At 34.7% G+C, this 19390-nt stretch overlaps 1 protein-coding gene across 10 annotated transcripts in view; it reads right to left on the minus strand.

Moving 5' to 3' along the window:
• Positions 1-19390, minus strand: part of N4BP2L2 (NEDD4 binding protein 2 like 2) — a 99991-nt gene that overhangs the window by 76014 nt on the left and 4587 nt on the right. For 8 of the 10 annotated variants that reach the window (XM_074330093.1, XM_074330094.1, XM_074330096.1 and 5 more), the window contains exons 3-6: positions 14736-14860; positions 10498-10586; positions 10032-10108; positions 7310-7456 (exon numbers count right to left, since the gene is read on the minus strand). In XM_074330093.1, coding sequence (XP_074186194.1) covers positions 7310-7456; positions 10032-10108; positions 10498-10586; positions 14736-14860 — 438 coding nt within the window. Of the gene's footprint in view, positions 1-3911; positions 7457-10031; positions 10109-10497; positions 10587-14735; positions 14861-19390 lie in introns of those variants that run through there. The other 2 variants (XM_074330092.1, XM_074330097.1) reach the window with 2 other exon arrangements.

Raw genomic sequence — 19390 nt, forward strand, 5'->3', positions numbered from 1 at the left:
AATTAATCCCAAACCTACTAATTCAACATAGCAAACATAACTGGCTCCTTATTGTTCTTTAATTTTGGGAAATTACTTTAAACAAACATAAAGGGACAAAAAGTCTTTAATTCTTCAGAAATCGAAAAAATGGACATCTACTACCAGCACACTTAAGTAGTAAGTGGACCTTAAAAGGAAAATAAATTAAGACCACTTACACATAGCGTTGATCTATTTTAGGAAATACTGCCTCAAAATTAATCAGCAAAACAGCTTATGTAATTTAACAATCCATTTATTGAACACTATGCATTTTAAATAACTAAAATCAGAAAATATTAAATTTTAAACATCAAAGCACAGCAGCATATGTAAAAATTCAATTGAAAACATGTTGAAACATGATTATCAATTATATCAATGTATATTTTTGTAGAAAACATTTAAACACTAAATTGTATAAAAGTCTCTACTTTCAATCTTGACTTTAAAAACAGCATTCTGAATAAAAGGCCACTTTCAGGCTTCTTCACCCAACTTCACTGATAAATCAACATACCTTCAAACCCTATACATCAAAGGTACTGACTGTAAAGATGCACTTAACTCTTCACTGGAATTTCTTTCCTGCCTTGAAAAAATAAATTTTTTTTAAAAAGACTATGTAATTTAAAAGGTAAAATGGCATATAATGAGGAATATATGATGTAGATTTGAATTCCAGTTGCATCTCTCCCTAGAGAAATTATGTTTGACAAGTTGCTTAACCTGTTAATTTTTTCTTTATAAAACCCTTACACATTGTTATGAAAAATTACAGACCGTTAACAATCACATTTAAAATAGGGCTTGGCACGGACAAGCATTAAATAAATGGCAGCTACCTAAATAAGTATTATTAATTTAAGGCTTGGTGCTAGGTATTAACTTCCTATTGACCATTATAGCAACATTGCAGAATATGAAGACCCACCCATAAAAGTTGAAATCAAAATAGCTATCAGTTTTCCTTCAAAATTATTCAGTTCTTTACGATGGGCAGACTGGAGATTCATGACATAATAGTGAATTCCGTAACAGCGAATTTCCAACTACGACTTTTCATCTAGTCTGTCATCACGATGCTAAAGTACTATAAAAGAATTTTTTCTGAAATCCACACAGCCAAGTACTACTATGCCAAGCTTATGGGATTCCTAACAAATGAGTAACACATTGATAGATTTTTATAAATCTTTCCAAGTACTTTTCATATTAAAGTTCTATCTTAACCACAGGGTCAGAAAACTAACTACGAAGGTGTGACGGTAAGTTTAACACAGTTAAGTAAGGTTCAAAAGAAACAATGAGTGCAGTGGAACAGAGGAGGGAAAAAATGTTACCTCTACTTTGTCAGTCACTTAACATCTCATCATCTTCATGAAAAATGTTATGAGGTTATACAAAGATAGCTGAGCAGAAAATGAATAAAAGAAAAAAAAAAACCCATGTATACAGAAAAAGATTAGGAAAGAAACATGGTTTCTAACATTCTTAAAGACAAAAAACAAAACAAAGTATTAAGAAGAACCCACAATCCCTTCCCAAAACCAAATTTTCTCTCATTTTGTTATACTAAAAAAACTGAAGAGTTCAGAATTATAATTGAAGAGACAGTAACAAAGTTGTACAATTATAATTACTAGTTGCAGATGAACTAACCCCAAGCGTAAAATTTTCATTTTATATGTCCTGAGAACACAGTTAAATCCACAAAAAAAGAAAATTCAAATAAAGTATATTTCAATGGACTCTATTGAACACAATTTTAACCATAAATGAACAGATTATTCCTACTTTTTTCCCCTTAGTTATTAATAAAGTTGAGAGGCAAAAACCCAACAACTCATCGCACAACCTCTCTGTCTTTTCATTAATTTACCAAAGTTCAATTACAAAAACATGGAAATATTAACAACCGGACAACAGTCCTAGACAAAGTCTTTAGTTACTCACCAAAATAATGCTTGTGTCTAGTTCTAAGATTAGGGGTCAGACGATGGCTGTGTCCATACTAGATAAAATAATCTATATTGTTCATGTTTAAATTTAAAATAGCTTATTACAGTTACTGGATTCTGTACTGGGAAGTATATTATAATATGTAATTATTGCAATTATCACATTTGGAAGGGTTATCATTCACAGAACAATATATGTAACGAGGAAAGGGAAAAAAAGAGATGATTTCTAATCTAAATGACTAAGATAGACTTTTAAATGTACCAAAAAGTCAAAACTTTCCAACAGACACAGCCTTAGTTTTGAGAATAACTATTTATTCTTGAGGACCTCTTTCTAAAGAGTTATTTATGCTATTCTTTCCCCTTGCTTCTGTGCATAATTTAACAGTGACAGAGCATAATGAATTTCCATAGGAAATATATTCAACATTAAGCACACACACATGTATGTTCCATTACAAAAGCTATGCCATTCAGTGTAATCTAAATAAAGATACTGAGTGTAAATTATAACCAATCTATAACAGTTATAGAGTGTTCTCTGAACTTGCAAAAATCATAAACTGCTCAAGGTTTGCATTAAAATTTACAAATAATGCAAAAGTAAAATTTTTTTAGACTTTAAAACACTTGGCAATTTTAATCAACTGAATTGAATTAATGTAAACGCTGCTTTGCAAAGTGAAAAAGGGAATAAAAAATATACAAGACAATCACTAATTATTCCTCTTTCAGAATCTATTTCAACAAATTTAATACTACTACTTATAATCCTTAAGAACGTTTTTAAGGAGACAATGTAGTACACACAGAGACCAATTGTTTTCATAGTAGCTTAATTTGAAGAATATAAATATTGGTATGCCAATCTTATTTAATTGGTAAAGAAAACCATCACATAAAAAATACTCATTAATTAATATAACCACTCCTTTCCCTGTCAATTCATAAGCTAACAATTTTAAAGGAAAAAATTTTTATTTACAAATTGTAACCCATTAAGACTTAACTCTAAAAACCACTAACTCAATCTGCTCTTCCTGCTGCCTCCAAAGATTTACTCTAAATGGTCACAGTAACAAAACTAGTATTTTGTTATGATTCTAGACTAACAGGTGTTACTCTATTTATATGAGTTGCAGATGTTAAAACAAAAAAAACAAAAAGACAGGAAAGGAAACTTCATCCACGGCTGGAACACTACATAAAACTTCACTAAAGGCTAGTGCCGCGAGCAGCAAGCAGAGCCTAGCAAACCTATCTGGTCAAGGCACTAATACATAAACTACCACATTTCTTTAAGAGTTTTGAGAGAGGAAACAGAACACTACCAATTTTCTTTATAAATACTTAGAAAACCAGACTAAGAAAAATAAGACATTTTTGAATAACAAAAACTCGAATTTGGTCAAAACAAGTACTTTATATCCTTTGAAATTATGAACTCTTCAAAAACTCTATAAATAAAACTGGAAAATTCCATAAACTATATTAATTAGGCAAAAGATGAGCAAACTTCTGGTACTTATAAACCACCTTTATCACTCCAACAATATAGCATATATAACCCAATCTCCTGAAAACAATCTGATTTTAAAAGACATAAACATTTTAAAACTAATATTTTCTTTTAAAAAGGTGAATGCTGAAAATAAAGATGATCTATTTAAAAAGCAATATGAAAAGTTCAACTTAATTACAACACAAGTATTTTTATTAACAGGATTATGACATAAAGAAAATTATAGGGGCAGCTGGTTAGCTCAGTTGGTTAGAGCACGGTGCTCTTAACAACAAGGTTGCCGGTTCGATCCCCGCATGGGCCACTGTGAGCTGTACCCTCCACAACTAGATTGAAACAACTACTTGACTTGGAGCTGATGGGTCCTGGAAAAACACGCTTAAAATACATAAAAGTTTAAAAAAAAAAAAAAAGGAAAAGTGATTTTTACACCAAGCATATGAAAGAAAAACAACTTAAACTTACTAGAAGTTGTACTGTGTGTAACTAAAATGTATTTCACCTTAAATATGGTGACTAACACCCAGTTTATTTTTTTTCAGGGAAATCAACTCAGAATGGGAGATGGCAGCTGGGGCTAATCGATTAAGAATATATCTGAATAGAAAATATACATACGTATATCTGACAGTAGAAAAAATTTTGATGACAATCTTTAATTGGCAAATTTCATATTTTATGGATTTTTAACACCAAGCAATGCCTTATACTAGGGATTTGGGTCTCTTTGATTGCATATTCATTCTTCCATTCTGCTACTGTTCACAAAATAAAATTAGCCACAATTCTTGGGGTAACCATTAATTTAATTTTGTCTTAACAACAAATGGAAAGTCTTTCAGAATGTGAATTTCCCTGCCTCAAAACGCATTTAGGGGCGGATGGCTGGCTCAGTTGGTTAGAGCGCAAGCTCTGAGCAACAGGGTTGCCAGTTCGATTCCCACATGGGCCAGCAAGCTGCACCCTCTGCAACTGGAGTGAGGGCAAAGAGATGCCGCTGAGCTCCCAGGCAGCCAAATGGTTCAGTTGGTTGGAGCACATGCTCTCAACAAGGTTGCCTGTCTGACTCCCACAAGGGATGGTGGACTGCAGGCCCTGCAACTAGAATTGAACATGGCACCTTGAGCTGAGCTGCCACTGAGCTGCTGAGGGGTGGCCACCATCATCATGGAATGGTGGGCTGCGCCCCCCCCCGCCCCCCCGCAACTAGATTGAAAATGGTGACTGGACTTGGAGATGAGCTGCGCCCTCCACAACTAAGGCTGAAAGGACAACAACTTGACATGGGTCCTGGGAAAAACACACTCTTCCCCAGTAAAGTCCTGGAAATACACACTGTTCCTCAATAAAGTCCTGCTCCCCTTCCCCAATAAAATTTTTAAAAACAAACAAACAAAAATGCATTTATAAAAATAAATCAGTAATTGATTAATGATCTCTGAATGATGATTATTTAGTACTCAGAAGACTTATTATCTAACATAAACAAGTTTTCTCATAATTTATATCTTCCCAAGGCAATTCTCTACTTACTTAACATAAATTGGGCTAATTAAGAATCTATTATTCAGGGGCCGGCCTGGAGGCTCAGGCAGTTGGGGCTCCATGCTCCTAACTCCGAAGGCTGCGGGTTCAATTCCCACATGGGCCAGTGGGCTCTCAACCACAAGGTTGCCGGTTCGACTCCACCAAGGGATGGTGGGCTCCGCCCCCTGCAACTAAGATTGAACATGGCACTTTAAGCTGAGCTGCCGCTGAGCTCCCAGATGGCTCAGTTGGTTGGAGCGCATCCTCTCAACCACAAAGTTGCCAGTTCAATTCCTCAACTCCCACAAGGGATGGTGGGCTGTGCCCCCTGCAACTACCAACAGCAACTGGACCGGGAGCTAAGCAGCGCCCTCCACAGCTAAGACTGAAAGGACAACAACTTGAAGTTGAACGGCACCCTCCACAACTAAGATTGAAAGGACAACAACTTGACTTGGAAAAAAGGCCTGGAAGTACACACTGTTCCCCAATAAAGTCCTGTTCCCCTTCCCCAACAAAATCTTTAAAAAAAAAAAAAGAAAAAGAAAAAAGAATCTATTATTCAAAAACCATAAATATATAGTACTATTACTCCTAAACAAAGTTTTATAAAGACAGGGAAAAGGACACACAAGACATATCTTACTTTCACCTGTCCCCAAATGAAATCCTTTTAGGCTATTTTCCAGATATGATAATTTATATAATAAAATACTAGGAAATACAAGTCCAAATAACCAAGAAGTATTACTCTGAAACAAAAGAATACATGAAAATAGTGGATGAAGGAAATGTGTGTATGTATAATACAAATATCTATATATACTTACACACAAAATACGAGTTAGCATATTCCTACTACATAATTTGTTAAGATGAACAAATACATACAAACATACATGTGTTAAACAAGATAAAGCAAGGTCATACGAATTTAAGTGTAAACAGAATTGAATAGTACAAATAAATGGGAATAGTATTCTTATCTCTAAAAGAAATATAATAAAGACCTTGTTGATAACATTGTGTTTAGTTTTGAGCCCAGCAACTTAATATTACTTAAAAAGTAATATAAAGATGTGGGAGAACATTTAAGCAAAATGGAAAAGAATAGTAAAAGGTTTTAAAACAACATATAAAGAAGGATTATCAGATTCAGGATGGGCTGGTTTAGGAGAAAGTTGAAAGGCCATGAAATGTCATATAAAACTTACAAAGGGTCATGATGATTATTTTTAAAAAATAATCATGTAATTAGCTGGTATTTTTTTCCCCTAAAAAAGAGTAAATCAAAGCAAAGATTAGGATGAATTACCAGATCTCTGAAATGAATTCCTCCTGGTTTTTAAATTTAATTGAAGGAACACAATCTAACTATCCAGTGAGATAACGGTTGGCTCTCCAGGAGAAATAAAACATCCTACAAGACAAACCTTCGCATAATTACAACTAAGGAGCAGTCTAATATAATAGATTTTTACACTAGAATTATGCAGTGCTTAATAGAAAAGAGTGATGCGTATCAGAACAGCCTGAGATTTCCTAACTATAGAGTGATTTCCCTACGTGTCCATCCCAGAACTAGAGGGTGTGGGGGAGAATGGGGTGGCTTAAGAATGGTGATGAATATGTATACATAGTTTATGAACACGTAATTATGGAGAAAACTTCCCAGGTGACTGACACACCTGACGTATGGCATTTGATGGAGAATTTTAACTGATATGCTAATTATAGCTTGGAAATATTTTGTTACACAGATTAATTTGCGGAAACATAATTTTACCTATATAATAAACAGGGAATCAACTATGGTGCCTATAACCAGTTAGTACTTCTTGTATGTTTAAGGTATTTAAGGAAAAATACTAAAGTTTTATGAAAAGTTAGATTTCAGTATGAACTAGAAAACTGTTCAACGTTATCTACAAAATAGATAATTTTGTTTAAAATTCAATTGTAGAAAAACATTCTATTTCTTACCCACGCAGGCACCTTCATAATAACTGAAGGTATTACAACAAAAGATTATAAAAACATTTAAAATACAATTTTATATAATTTTTATTTACACTTTAGACTTTAAACAACTTGCTGAGAACATCTTCTGTGAGGCAATGTAGTACTTTTTTTTATTTGAAACTATTTAAACTTCAAAAAAGGCTCACTAATTATTTTCAAAGACAAGCAAAAAAAATGTGTTAGTTGAAGATAGTCAACCTAATGATTATATGTGACACAGATGTGATTATGTGAGCCTAGAGGGCCTCCCCACCTCTGTCCCTCCTCTGTAGGAGGGGGTCTTTGTGTGCTTTTGTGTGCTGGTTCCACTGAATTCATTACAATAGAGATGGACATTTGATATTCATAACGATCCAACATCTGAGCAATCTTCTTTCGAGACACACCGTGTTTATTCCTCCTACCAAAAAAGAAAAGGATTTTAATTCTTTTTAAAGAATGTATAAGCTTAGAGATAAAGTTGTTTTAATCGAGTATAGATTCTAAATTATATTTTACAGATAAATACTAGGAGATACAATCTCATTTATCAACATTTAATACCAAAAAAAATGTATACTGGCTCTCTCAAAGTTTTAAACATTTTAAAAAGATTTAAAGATACCATAAACCAGAGCAAAATGTTAACTGATTCTGGCTTCATCACACAGACTAACTACTGATTCATTCAGCAACCAGTTAATCTCCCCTATTTTTTAATTACAAAATTAAAGATTATGAGACACCATTTTGAGAATTATAGAAGAATTGAGTGGGCTTGTAAGACCTTCAAAAATCAATATCAAATATTTATCACTTTTTAAAAGTTATTTTAGGACACTTCCTATTGCATTTTTAAAACCTATTATCAACACAAAATTATTATGAGAGATATAACAATTTGGACATAGCTTACAAATATAATGTTAAGTGAAAGAAAGTGGATATAAAAACTACATACTACATAATTCTATTTATATAAAGTTTAAAAAATAAACTATGGTGTTAAGGCAAAAAATGTTATAGAAAAAAATAAAGGTGCTTTAAAGAAAAGCAAGAAGTAATTACCAAAAATTGTTACTGGGAAAAGGAATTCAAAAAACTTCTGAGGTGACATGCTTTCATGACATAGGGAATGGCTAAATTAATATTTGCCTTATAAGCAATTTGTCAACTGTTATGTTTATATTTTATGTACTTTTCTGTGAGTTTAATTATGACTACAAAAAGTGGTTTAAAAATTATTCTTGACCCTCAAAGAAGTTTTTACAATTTATTTTACTCTTGTAGTTTTCTGTACCTTGACATGGACATGGCAAAACACACAAGAACATTATTTTACATTTAATGTTATAGTTGATTTACTAATGCTAATTCATTTTACCCAGAAAAAGGACACAGAAGAAATGTTTACTTTTCAAAACTATTGATGTTTGAGTTCAAGATGAGAAAAAAAAGCAAGAGAGAAGACAAAAGACTGAAAAAAAAAAATCTCAAGTTGAAAACTGGCAAGATATGACTAAATCCACAATGTATCAAATTTGATGATTCAATCAATTCTTTACCAAAAAAATCAAACAATGCTAGACATCAGTTAAACTGACTTTATTTTGTAAAGTCAATTTATATTAAGAATTACAATAAATTTCAACAATCCCTGAAAAGTAAACAAAGCCTAACTGTACAACAATTTCATCAATTCATTTGTTCACCATAACCCAAATATCTTTAAAAGTTTTTCAACTTCCATCTCTTCCACCTGAGGTGCAATATACACAGAATCAGGCAACAATACCAGGTATTAATAAATCTACCAGTTTTCCTATTTATATATGAACACATGACATGCAAATCAGAAAGGGACAGTAAGATAACTAAAGGAATGAAACGCAAAGGGGAAAGAATTATTAACTGGACACCATAGAGAATAACAGCTTTAAGCTGGTAGAGGGCAAACTGAGGTGGGAGGGGAAACAAAAAACAACAGTTTTTTAAAAAAGGAAGAAGATGATTGCACAACCCTATGAATATACTGAAAACCAATAAACTGTATATTTTTAATGGGTAAATTGTTAAGTATGTGAATTATATCTCAAAGTGTTACCAAAAGTGGAGGGTGAAAATGAAGGAAAAAAAGAGTCATTGTCAAGAAAACCAATGCTGTCAGAGGAAAGGGATAAAGGTAAAAATAAACCCAAAGGGAAGAGCAGGTTGAAAGCAATACAAGTCCACACACAATCCGTCACCACAAATTCTAAAACCTAAAATACTCTGAAAACTCATTTTGTTGACTCATATGGCAGCGAAATCTAACCAGACCTGCACTCATCTGGCAGCACGATCTACTCAGAACTGGTAACACATTATATACAGCCTTTCTCATCTCCTTAGACTACTTAGTCATAGTTTACTGCAGAAATATTACGATGTTTGATTATGACATGCTGCCCAAACTCTGCCAGGGGTGTTATGATGAGGTATATACACTATATTACCTTTTTAACCCCAAAAACTAATCTGAATTCCAAAACACAGTGACTCCCAGGATCTTGGTTATGAGATTATAGAGCTCCAGTAGTAAAGATGAAAAACAGGGAGCAAGATGAAAAGCATCAGGTAAAAAGGTGATGGGACCTAAAATGGGAAGGAGATGAAGTTGGAAGGACAACACAGAGAAAGAAGTGGCCTTGCTAAAAACCAGAGGGAAAACTCCTAATTCTTCCCTCAAAGTTTTCTGGATCTCCACTAGCATTCAGTATATTGTGAAACAATGTAGGAATTCATATAATATTAACAAGAAAATTTTAATAAAATTTAACAAGGCCAGGCATACCTCAAAAACACTGAATTAAAGTCAATGTTCCTCTTATCAGAAAGTAAGAAGCAGTAGTCCCTACTCACAAGTAGCAAAGATATGACAGACAAAGCTGGCAAAGACATTGTGTAAAAAAGAAAGAAAAAAAGGTAGGGATTCAAAACAAATTTGAGTGCCTTACTTTTCTAATTCTTCAGGATCAAATTTCCACCAAGTTTCAGGTTCATGAAACTCTACTCTGTATCCTTTTCCTATGGCCTATACAAAGGAAAGGAAGAAAAACAAAACCCAGAAAATACTTTTTAAAGTAAAAAGTAGGCAGACAGACATAAATTTCATTTAGACTACTTCTAAATTTGCTCAGTCAAGAAAATTTTTACTTTTAAAATAATACGGTTTATAAAAATGTTAAGACTATTTAACTGGACAAATTTCAATTACTATCCTCAAGTTGAGGCAAAACTAGTAAGATGACTATATTCCTTAATATACACCATTCCCAATTTTTTAAAACTAAGCAAACCAACACATTCTTTAGAAAACAAGGACAAATGTTTTAATAATAAAAATCAAAGTAACCAAAATTCCAGAATATAAAAAAATCGACAAGAATAAAACATAAAAACTCTCTGATATCTCATATTTACCATTTCCACATATGGTTTCATTTCCCAAGCTTGTGTATTAGTGTTGTCTATTATAACTGGAGATCTCCCCTGATTGATAGCTTGCTTTGCTGAAATAAAAAATAAATTAAAAAAAAAACAACAAAAAAAAAACACAACCACAGAACTATTAGGTTAAAATACACAAATAAAATGTAAACATTCATTACTAAGAAACTTTCTACATCTCGGTACTTAAAACCAAAACTGTGCAATCTCTTGAGTCGGTGCCATGGAAAAAAAGACTCTGCTAAACTAATAGGAGTTAGGAGACATAACCACATGCAGTGTGTATTCTCCAAACCAGATGCTGATTTTGACAGACTAACTGTAAAGAACATTTGGGGGAAACATTTTGTTGAACTTACAGTTACTGCAGCTTTTAGTCTAGAGCTAACTTTCATTTATAGGAAATACAGGAAAAAGTTACATTTGAATATGGTCTGAGTATGAAAAGAGGTGAACATTTATTGACATGGAAAAATGGATACTTGTTAACTGAAAATTGCAGGTAGCAAAACAACATGTAAGTATGATCTTATTTTGGTCAAAATATAAAGATCTGAGAAGGGAGTCACATATATGGTGATGGAAGAAGAACTGACTCTGGGTGGTGAGCACACAACATGATATACAGATGATGTATTATAGAATTGCATACTTGAAACCTATGTGATTTTACTAACCATTGTCATCCCAATAAATTTAATTAAAAAAAACACACACAAGAGCTACTAAGAAATCAAGAGTGGTCATCTGTAAGGGGTGGGAATATCTGCATTTTATCCTTATCTGTCTTTTCTAATGTTTTACAATGACAAACAATGCTTTTGAAATAAGAAAGACTTATGTTAAAAAAAAAAAAAGACAATAAATATAATTAAGAACCCATAATAAAATTTAAAAGGCTGAGGCAAAAATGCAATGATATGGAAGTTTTCTTGGGTTTTAGAATTCAAACCATTAAGTTCTACATAATGACAACATTTATCCATAGATCCAGGGCAGGCAGAATTCTAAAGTTTAGTTAGTTAAATAGTAATGACTATAGTGGAATACATGTATGGGAGAGATGTCTCTACATACCAAAAGAAATTTAGAATTTGGGTCATAAATAGGATATCAAGATGCTATCACCTCTCAATGCTCCATTCTCAATCATAAACAGTGATCAGAACTTTCATTAAAAAAAAAAACTTATTAAAGTAATTCTTCCAATGTCAGATAGTTAGGCTTACACCTCCAGCAGTTATGTTCTAGAAGGGGAGTTTATTAACCAAACAATGGGGAGACTATCCTCTTTCCATGAATAATCATTATCCAGTACATTCCAGCGTACCCCAGCAGAATAGAGCTAAGTAAGCAATGCTTGAATATCCAAATAATGAGTGTCATTTTCTTAAACAAATTAACCACCATACTCTAAGAGAATAATAACACCTTAGAGATGTTTTCAATTTACAGGCAAAGCAGTCTTAAGATGTATTTAGTCTTCTAATAATAAAGATGAGGTAAACAGATAGTCTCAGAATAGTGCCTAACATTTAAAACTATATAATAAGTATTTGTTGGGGCCGGTCCGGTAGCTCAGGCGGTTGGACCTCCATGCTCCTAACTCCGAAGGCTGCCGGTTCGATTCCCACATGGGCCAGTGGCTCTCAACCACAAGGTTGCCAGTTCGATTCCTTGAGTCCCGCAAGGGATGGTGGGCAGCGCCCCTTGCAACTAAAGATTGAACACAGCACCTTAAGCTGAGCTGCCACTGAGCTCCCGGATGGCTCACTTGGTTGGAGCGCGTCCTCTCAACCACAAGGTTGCCAGTTCGACTCCCACAAGGGATGGTGAGCTGTGCCCCCTGCAACTAGCAACGGCAACTGGACCTGGAGCTGAACTGCGCCCTCCACACTAAGACTGAAAGGACAACAACTTGACTTGGAAAAAAGTCCTGGAAGTACACACACACTGTTCCCCAATAAAGTCCTAAAAAAAGAAGAAAAAAAACCCTAACTCATGGGGTTGCCTGAAAATTAAAAATATATATATATATATATTTGTTGAGAAATTCTGTCCTACGTAAGTCATGCTTATAATTTTCAAAACATGTAATGACTGCTAGTTGTATTACCTTGAAAAAGGTAAAAGTTACCCTGAAAAAGCACATATTTGTTATACTAATAATATAACCAGCTGCTTGACACCATTATTCTGTTCAGCAGTATAATTCACAAATATGAACCTTTTCATGAAATGCTCTAGACTAGTTCTGCAAAGAGAAAAAACGCCCCCCACAAACAAGCTCCCCAGCCCAATGGCACACTGGCTCTACCCGTGCCTTATTCATCCACTTATTCCCTACTCCTATTCCCTTAAGGCTGATAACACCAAACATTTTTGGAATTGCAATACCATCATTTATTTGGGCAATTAATGTTCTGTTTTAGTTTTTGAGATTTTTATGCTACTCTAACATATTTGGAGAAATCCTAGAATGTCACAGAACCAATACTAAGAAATAGTCTTATAATCAAACTTATTTAATATTTAAAATTTCCTGTGAAACCATGAACTGTAACAGAGTGAAACGTTTTACTCAAAAATATGCTCACAAATTCCTTATTCTGAAAATTGACAATAAAAAAGAAAAGCACTTATCCAGTTTTTTCTGTGCATACTGCACTTCAAGGAACAACAGACCCAGAAAAATCACCATTTTGAACCCTTAATGAAATAACTGATTCAGCAAACAACTCATTTTTGGATAAAACCATTAGTAATGAGGTAAGGTTCACAGGGAACCTGATAATGGAGGGAGCAGGCTGTCCCTTAGAAGCTACTGATCCATCTAGCATCATGAAAAATGGGACCAGAGTTTTGCTTACAAAAAAAATAAGTTGAACTTAATAAATCCTCCAGTCTAGAGCTAACTTCCATTTAGGGCAATATACAGGAACAACAGGAAGAAGTTAAATGGTCACCATCAAGAAGCAAGTAGACAACTAACAGTATAGGATGTTCTGTAAGACAACCAAATTTCTGCAACAAGTTAATGAACTTGTATAAGGGTGAAAAGAGGGGAAATTGCTACAGATTAACATAATTAAAAGAAATATAAAACCAAATGTACTGTAAGGACCTTGTTTGGATCCTGATTTAAACAAAATAACTGTAAAGAAATAGTTAAGACAATAGGGGAAACGATTACAGACGGGGTATTACACGTCAAGGAATTGGGTTTTCTTTTTAGGTGTGATGATGGCTTTGCAGTTATCCTATAAGAAGAAGGTTAATTTGAAATGCATAAAGCATATCTAGAATTTGCTTTAAAATACTTCAGGAAATTAAAAACGGAGGAGGAGTGAAAACTAAAAGGATAACATCGATAATGGCAAATCTTGGTAGCTGATAATAATTGAGTGATGGCAGGATGGGGTTCATTGTAATCTCTCCACTCTTAGTTTAAAATGTTTCATAATAAAGTCAATTTGTTAAATCATCAATACATCCTTCATCTATAAAGAGAGAAATTAACTTATACTACATGCATTTACTTATAGAGTTCTAGATCAAGTTTTCAATCGGACTGCAACATTAGAATATCTGGGTAATTTCCAAAAAACTACCAACACTTAGATCCACTCCAGACCAACTAAACCAGAATATCTGGGGCTGACTCAGACACAATTTTTTTTTTAAAAGGTCCCTAAGTGATTCAAATGTGCAGCTAAGGTTAAGAACCACTATTCCAAAGTGAAAATAAATTGATCCATGAGCCAATTAAAAATGTATTACATAGATTTTTCAGAGTAACATCAATGAGAAAAATTTAATATCCACAGGCATTAATTACATCAGCCTTAGAAAACATTAGCATTACTCTTAGGAAAATAACTTTTGGGAATACAGAACTATAGTATCAGAGTTCTCTGAATTTATTCAAGAGATATAAAATAAAGCCTACCAAAATATCCCACACCTCTATTTTACCAGCTTATACTGGTACACTATTTACAGTTTACAAAATATTCTATCTAAATTCTCTAATTTTCGCAACAACCTTGATCAGGTAAGACAAGTATAATTATCACCACTTCTAACAGATGAAAACACTGAGTCTCCAAGCTATCTAAATGGCTTGTCAAAGTCGTTCAGCTGAATAATAACCTAAGTCCTCTGACTCCTAGTCAAATGCTCTATCCCAGGAGACTTGGCCCAAAACAAACCTCTGTTCTGGTTCCAGTCATGGGCATCACCAAGTTGATTAACATTATACCTGTACCCATCTTGATGGTGAAAATAGTCATCAGTGCTGAACACAATGCCATCACGACTCTGACCAAGCAGAATTCTGTTAATAAAAGAAATCACAAAGTGCCATTTATAAAATCTATAGCCATCAAAAAAAAAAAGCCACAGGAAAGCTTATTAAATGAATTTCTGGTACATACCTATAAGTTTACTGCAAACAGAATAGCAGAGGAGCTGAACCTTAAAAGCTTTCACATTTCAAATATTACTTCACACTTAAATCTACATGCTTATAGCCAGTATTGAAAACTTTTTAAAGTAGCATTTATATCGCAACTTTTAAAAACATTCTTTCTGCCAATCCCAAAATTATATCAACTATTATCCATGTTTTAACTTTAGTGGATGTGTATTTGGTGTCTAAAACTGCCTAAATTTACTGTAGCAGGTAACCTAAAAGGCAGCTAAGCCTAAGCAAGCAATTCATCTGGGGGAAAATTGTACTTAACCCAAAATAGCTTTGATAAACTCATTTCCATGAAGCACAAACATAAAACCCACAAGTAGAAGTCATTAATGACTTGAGGCTTAAGGCAGTAAAAAACCTGTGATCTTCCACATTATACTCAAATTTTAATTTTTAAAAGATTAAATTACTAGATGAAATTAATTATTAAACACTAAATAAAGACACACTTGCAGAACAAATCAATGGCAATAAGCTTTGTTCTCACATTACAACCTTCTTAAATTGCTAAGCAGCGAGATTAATAAGTGTTCGGAGTGTCAGAGAATTCCCCTAAGTGGTGACTCTGAAAGAGACTGGGGGTGTGCTGAGAAAAGGGAAAACACCGTTAAGAGAATGATTCGGATCCAACAGTAACGAAAGTATTTCGGTGTTTCTCTCCTCTCCCTCAACTACTGGGCAATCGGATGGCTATAGTTCTATAATCATCTGGAAGGTGGTAGAATGAATTAAAAGTAAAAGAATATTGTCTTGGGATGATTCCAGAATACGTACTTCCTAATAAAAATAATAAAAGGATATAACTATTATGGTAAACATATCATCTTTCCTTTCCTCAGTTTATAACAAAATTGTGTATTTTATAATAAAAAATAAATCACATATCTCAAAATTTTAAAAAAATTTAAATATGCATTTCCACTTATAAAGTTATAGCTCAAATTATTTCAAACAAACGAATGAAAGTAAATGGTTTGAGTTGTTTATCTGAGATGACATTTGAACATTTAAACTGGTGTTGGATTTCTTTTTTAAGCAGCCATAATTTTTTCAAAATATATCCAATCTAACATATTTCGCATCATATTTGCTTACATAGATAACCTCGAATATAAAAATGTCAGAGTATTAGCATTCCAAAGCTCAATCATCTAAAAATATTTTGATCAAAATAAACTGCACGATACCTAATTGTATTTAGCAGTATCAGAACACTGATACCACCTTGGCTAGTTACCCTAGTTTCATTTTTTTCTGTTGTATTACTTTATTAGCAGGTGATTTTTCAAATATTAATAATATCATACTCTAAGAGTAGAGTGGCTTTTGTATCCAAGAAATGTGTTAATCTCTCCCAAATAAAAAAGAAGGGGGGGAGACAGTAAATCAATTTACATCATTAAACCAAGTCAACATCAAACATGACTAAACCTCTGTGAAGAACATCTCGAATATATAAATCATAATTACAGAAAATAATTTTAGCTTGGAGAGACTTTTTCCTCCCAGACAGAGCAGACTGCTCATGCATCTTTTTAAAACTCCCTGAATTATCTCAAACTATGAAGCTTTATTTTGGGGACTTACCGTGTTTTCCCAAAAATAAGACCTAGCCGGACCATCATCTCTAACGCGTCTTTTGGAGCAAAAATTAATCACATCATACTGGGTCTTATATTGATTAATTTTTGCTCCAAAAGACGCGTTAGAGATGATGGTCCAGCTAGGTCTTACTTTCGGGGAAACATGGTATAGGTGGGCCCACTGGCCACTTGATTTGTATTTTTTCAAAATAGCTATCTTTTGAGTATCTACTATATGCCAAGCATTTTATATATGTATCTATGATCTCATTTAATTCTCATAACAACTTTGCTAGATTGATATTAAACAAATTCAGAAAGAAAATAATTTCAGAAATCAGGCCATCAAAGTTACATAAATAGTGTCGGGAGAGACAAAACCAAGGCTTATAAAGATCGCTGACAGAGATCACTGAAAGCCACTGGTTAATCTCCCCTTCAGTGTGAGTTGGAGTTACTGACTAGCCTCTAACTAACTGAATATGGCACAGGTAATGGAATGTCACTTGAGATTAGGTTATAGAAAAAAGTAGCTTCTGTCTTGGGCTCAGGGCTGGCTCGCTTTCTCATCACAATATGAGAGAGGCCCAAGTAGCAAAGAACTGAGGGGTCCCCAGCCTACTGCCAGCAAGACTCTCAACCCAAAAGCTCACAAGAGACTGAGTTGCAAGCTGTCAGACCAGAACACAGCCCTAGCCAACATCCTGATCACAGCATTCTTAGATACCTTGAACCAGAGGCACCCAGATTCCTGTCCTTTAGAAGCTGTGAGAAAATGTTTGCTGCTGTAACAACTCAGTTTAAGTGTAATTTGTTACACAGCCATAGATAACTAATGCACTTTGTGCTTATAATTTTTCACTTAAGTAAGGAACAAGTAAATCCTGTTCCTTAAACCGTTTTTTGGGAACCCTTTTCCCCAAATGGCCTCTACCATTTAATAAGAGTTAATTTTCACGGCTTATTTTTGAAATTTCTAAGAACTGTACGTTATTTTCTCTAATACATCCACGTGCATTTAAAAATAGAAGTGATTTTCCCAAAAAAAATCTAAATTTTTAAAACTGACACTTCATGAACCCTTTACCTTCTAATGTACTGAGTGGCCATGCATACCCTGAGCCCAAGACAACTTTACTGGGCCACTTCACTCTGAACACTCTTTGAATTAAGAGTAGAGACGTACATAAGAAAAAGTCAATTATTTCCTCTGTAGTTTAAATTGAGATCTCCTCCAAAAGCAGCAAAAGCAGGGGTGTCGGGGGAATCTCTTCCCATCACTCTTTAAACTGTAAACGTTAGTAGTTTCCTACGCTGCTGTAACAAATTACCACAAACTTGGTGGCTTAAAACAATACAGATTATCTTACAGTTCTGAAGGTCAGAAGCCCACAGTTTTACCGGGCTAAAATCAAGGTGGGGTCAAGCTGACATTCCTCCTGGAGGCCCTAAAGGAGAATGTTTCCTTGCCTTTTTTTAGCTTCGAAGGGCTACCTGAATATCTGGCTCATGGTTCCTACTTCCATCAAAGCCAGAAGTGTAGCATCTTCTCTCCTCTCTGACTCTTTTATCTCTGATCAACTCCAGACATTTTGCTAATAATGAAATTAGTGGCCTGTTTCTGAAAATACCCTCACTGGTGAAATCAGTAATGTGAGGTGCCAGCCCGGTGGCTCAGGTGGTTGGAGCGCTGTGTTCCTAACGCCGAGGTCGCCGGTTCGATTCCCACATAGGCCAGTGAGCTGCGCCCTCTACAGCTAAGACTGTGAACAATGGCTCTCCCTGGAGCTGGGCTGCTCTGAGTGGCCAGCAACCACTGTGAGCTGCTGTGGGCTGCCGTGTGCTACGGTGAGTGGCCAGCAGCCAGCATGAGTGGCCGGCAGCCAGCGTGAGTGAGTGACTGGCAGCCAGTGAGAGTTGCTGTGAGTGGCTGACCTATGTCCAGCAAGCGACTGCCTCAGCCGGGGGGAGCACAAGGCTCATTCATAATACCAGCACAGGCCAGGGAGCTGTGTCCTACACAATTAGACTGAGAAACAACGGCTTGAACTGGAGGGATGGGGAAGGTGGAAGAAGGGGGAAAAAATAATCAGTAAAGTGTAAGAAATGTGGATTAGCTAAAATTTGTTAAGATTCACCCCTCCTCCATGCATGAACAAGGTATAAGAATTTAGCAAAATCTATAGCCCACAGCCCTGGGAATGACACTCCAGGCTTGATCCCTAAATGGTCCTGTGTCCATCCACTGAGTCAGATCCATCCACTGAGTCAGACAATTCTGTTTGGCTGCTGCCAACTACAGTGGTAACAAAACTCTACCTCTAGAATATTGCCTCCAATGAACCTTTCATCAGAGTACTATCAGTTTTCCTAAAAGGACAAAGAGCTGGCATTTTATCATACCTACAAAGGTTGTACAAACTGTTTTGCACTAACTTACTCATAAATATTTAAAGTCTGTACTTTGTTAGAATTTAATCTAGTACGGATTAAAATCTGTTAGCGAATTTGTGGTTAAACAACTAAGCCTAGCCACTTATAACCAAATTGCTTAGGTCAGTTAATGCTGTATTATGTAGCTTATGCTAAATGCAAAGAGTGGTTGGTTGGTAAACGCAAATACAACGTGAGTTCAGCATTACTGAGGGCTGAGATAAGCCAAAAACCTTGAAAAGTGGAGGCATTTGAATAAGCAAAGTCCTGAGAACAACGAATGGACAAGTATTACGTCTCCTGCAGTGGAGGGCAGGTACTTGTCCAAGTGCAGACAGATACCAAGATGGAGAGGTGGGTAAGGACT

Source organism: Rhinolophus sinicus, linkage group LG04 (genome assembly GCF_036562045.2).
Source record: "Rhinolophus sinicus isolate RSC01 linkage group LG04, ASM3656204v1, whole genome shotgun sequence".
NCBI lineage: Eukaryota > Metazoa > Chordata > Mammalia > Chiroptera > Rhinolophidae > Rhinolophus > Rhinolophus sinicus.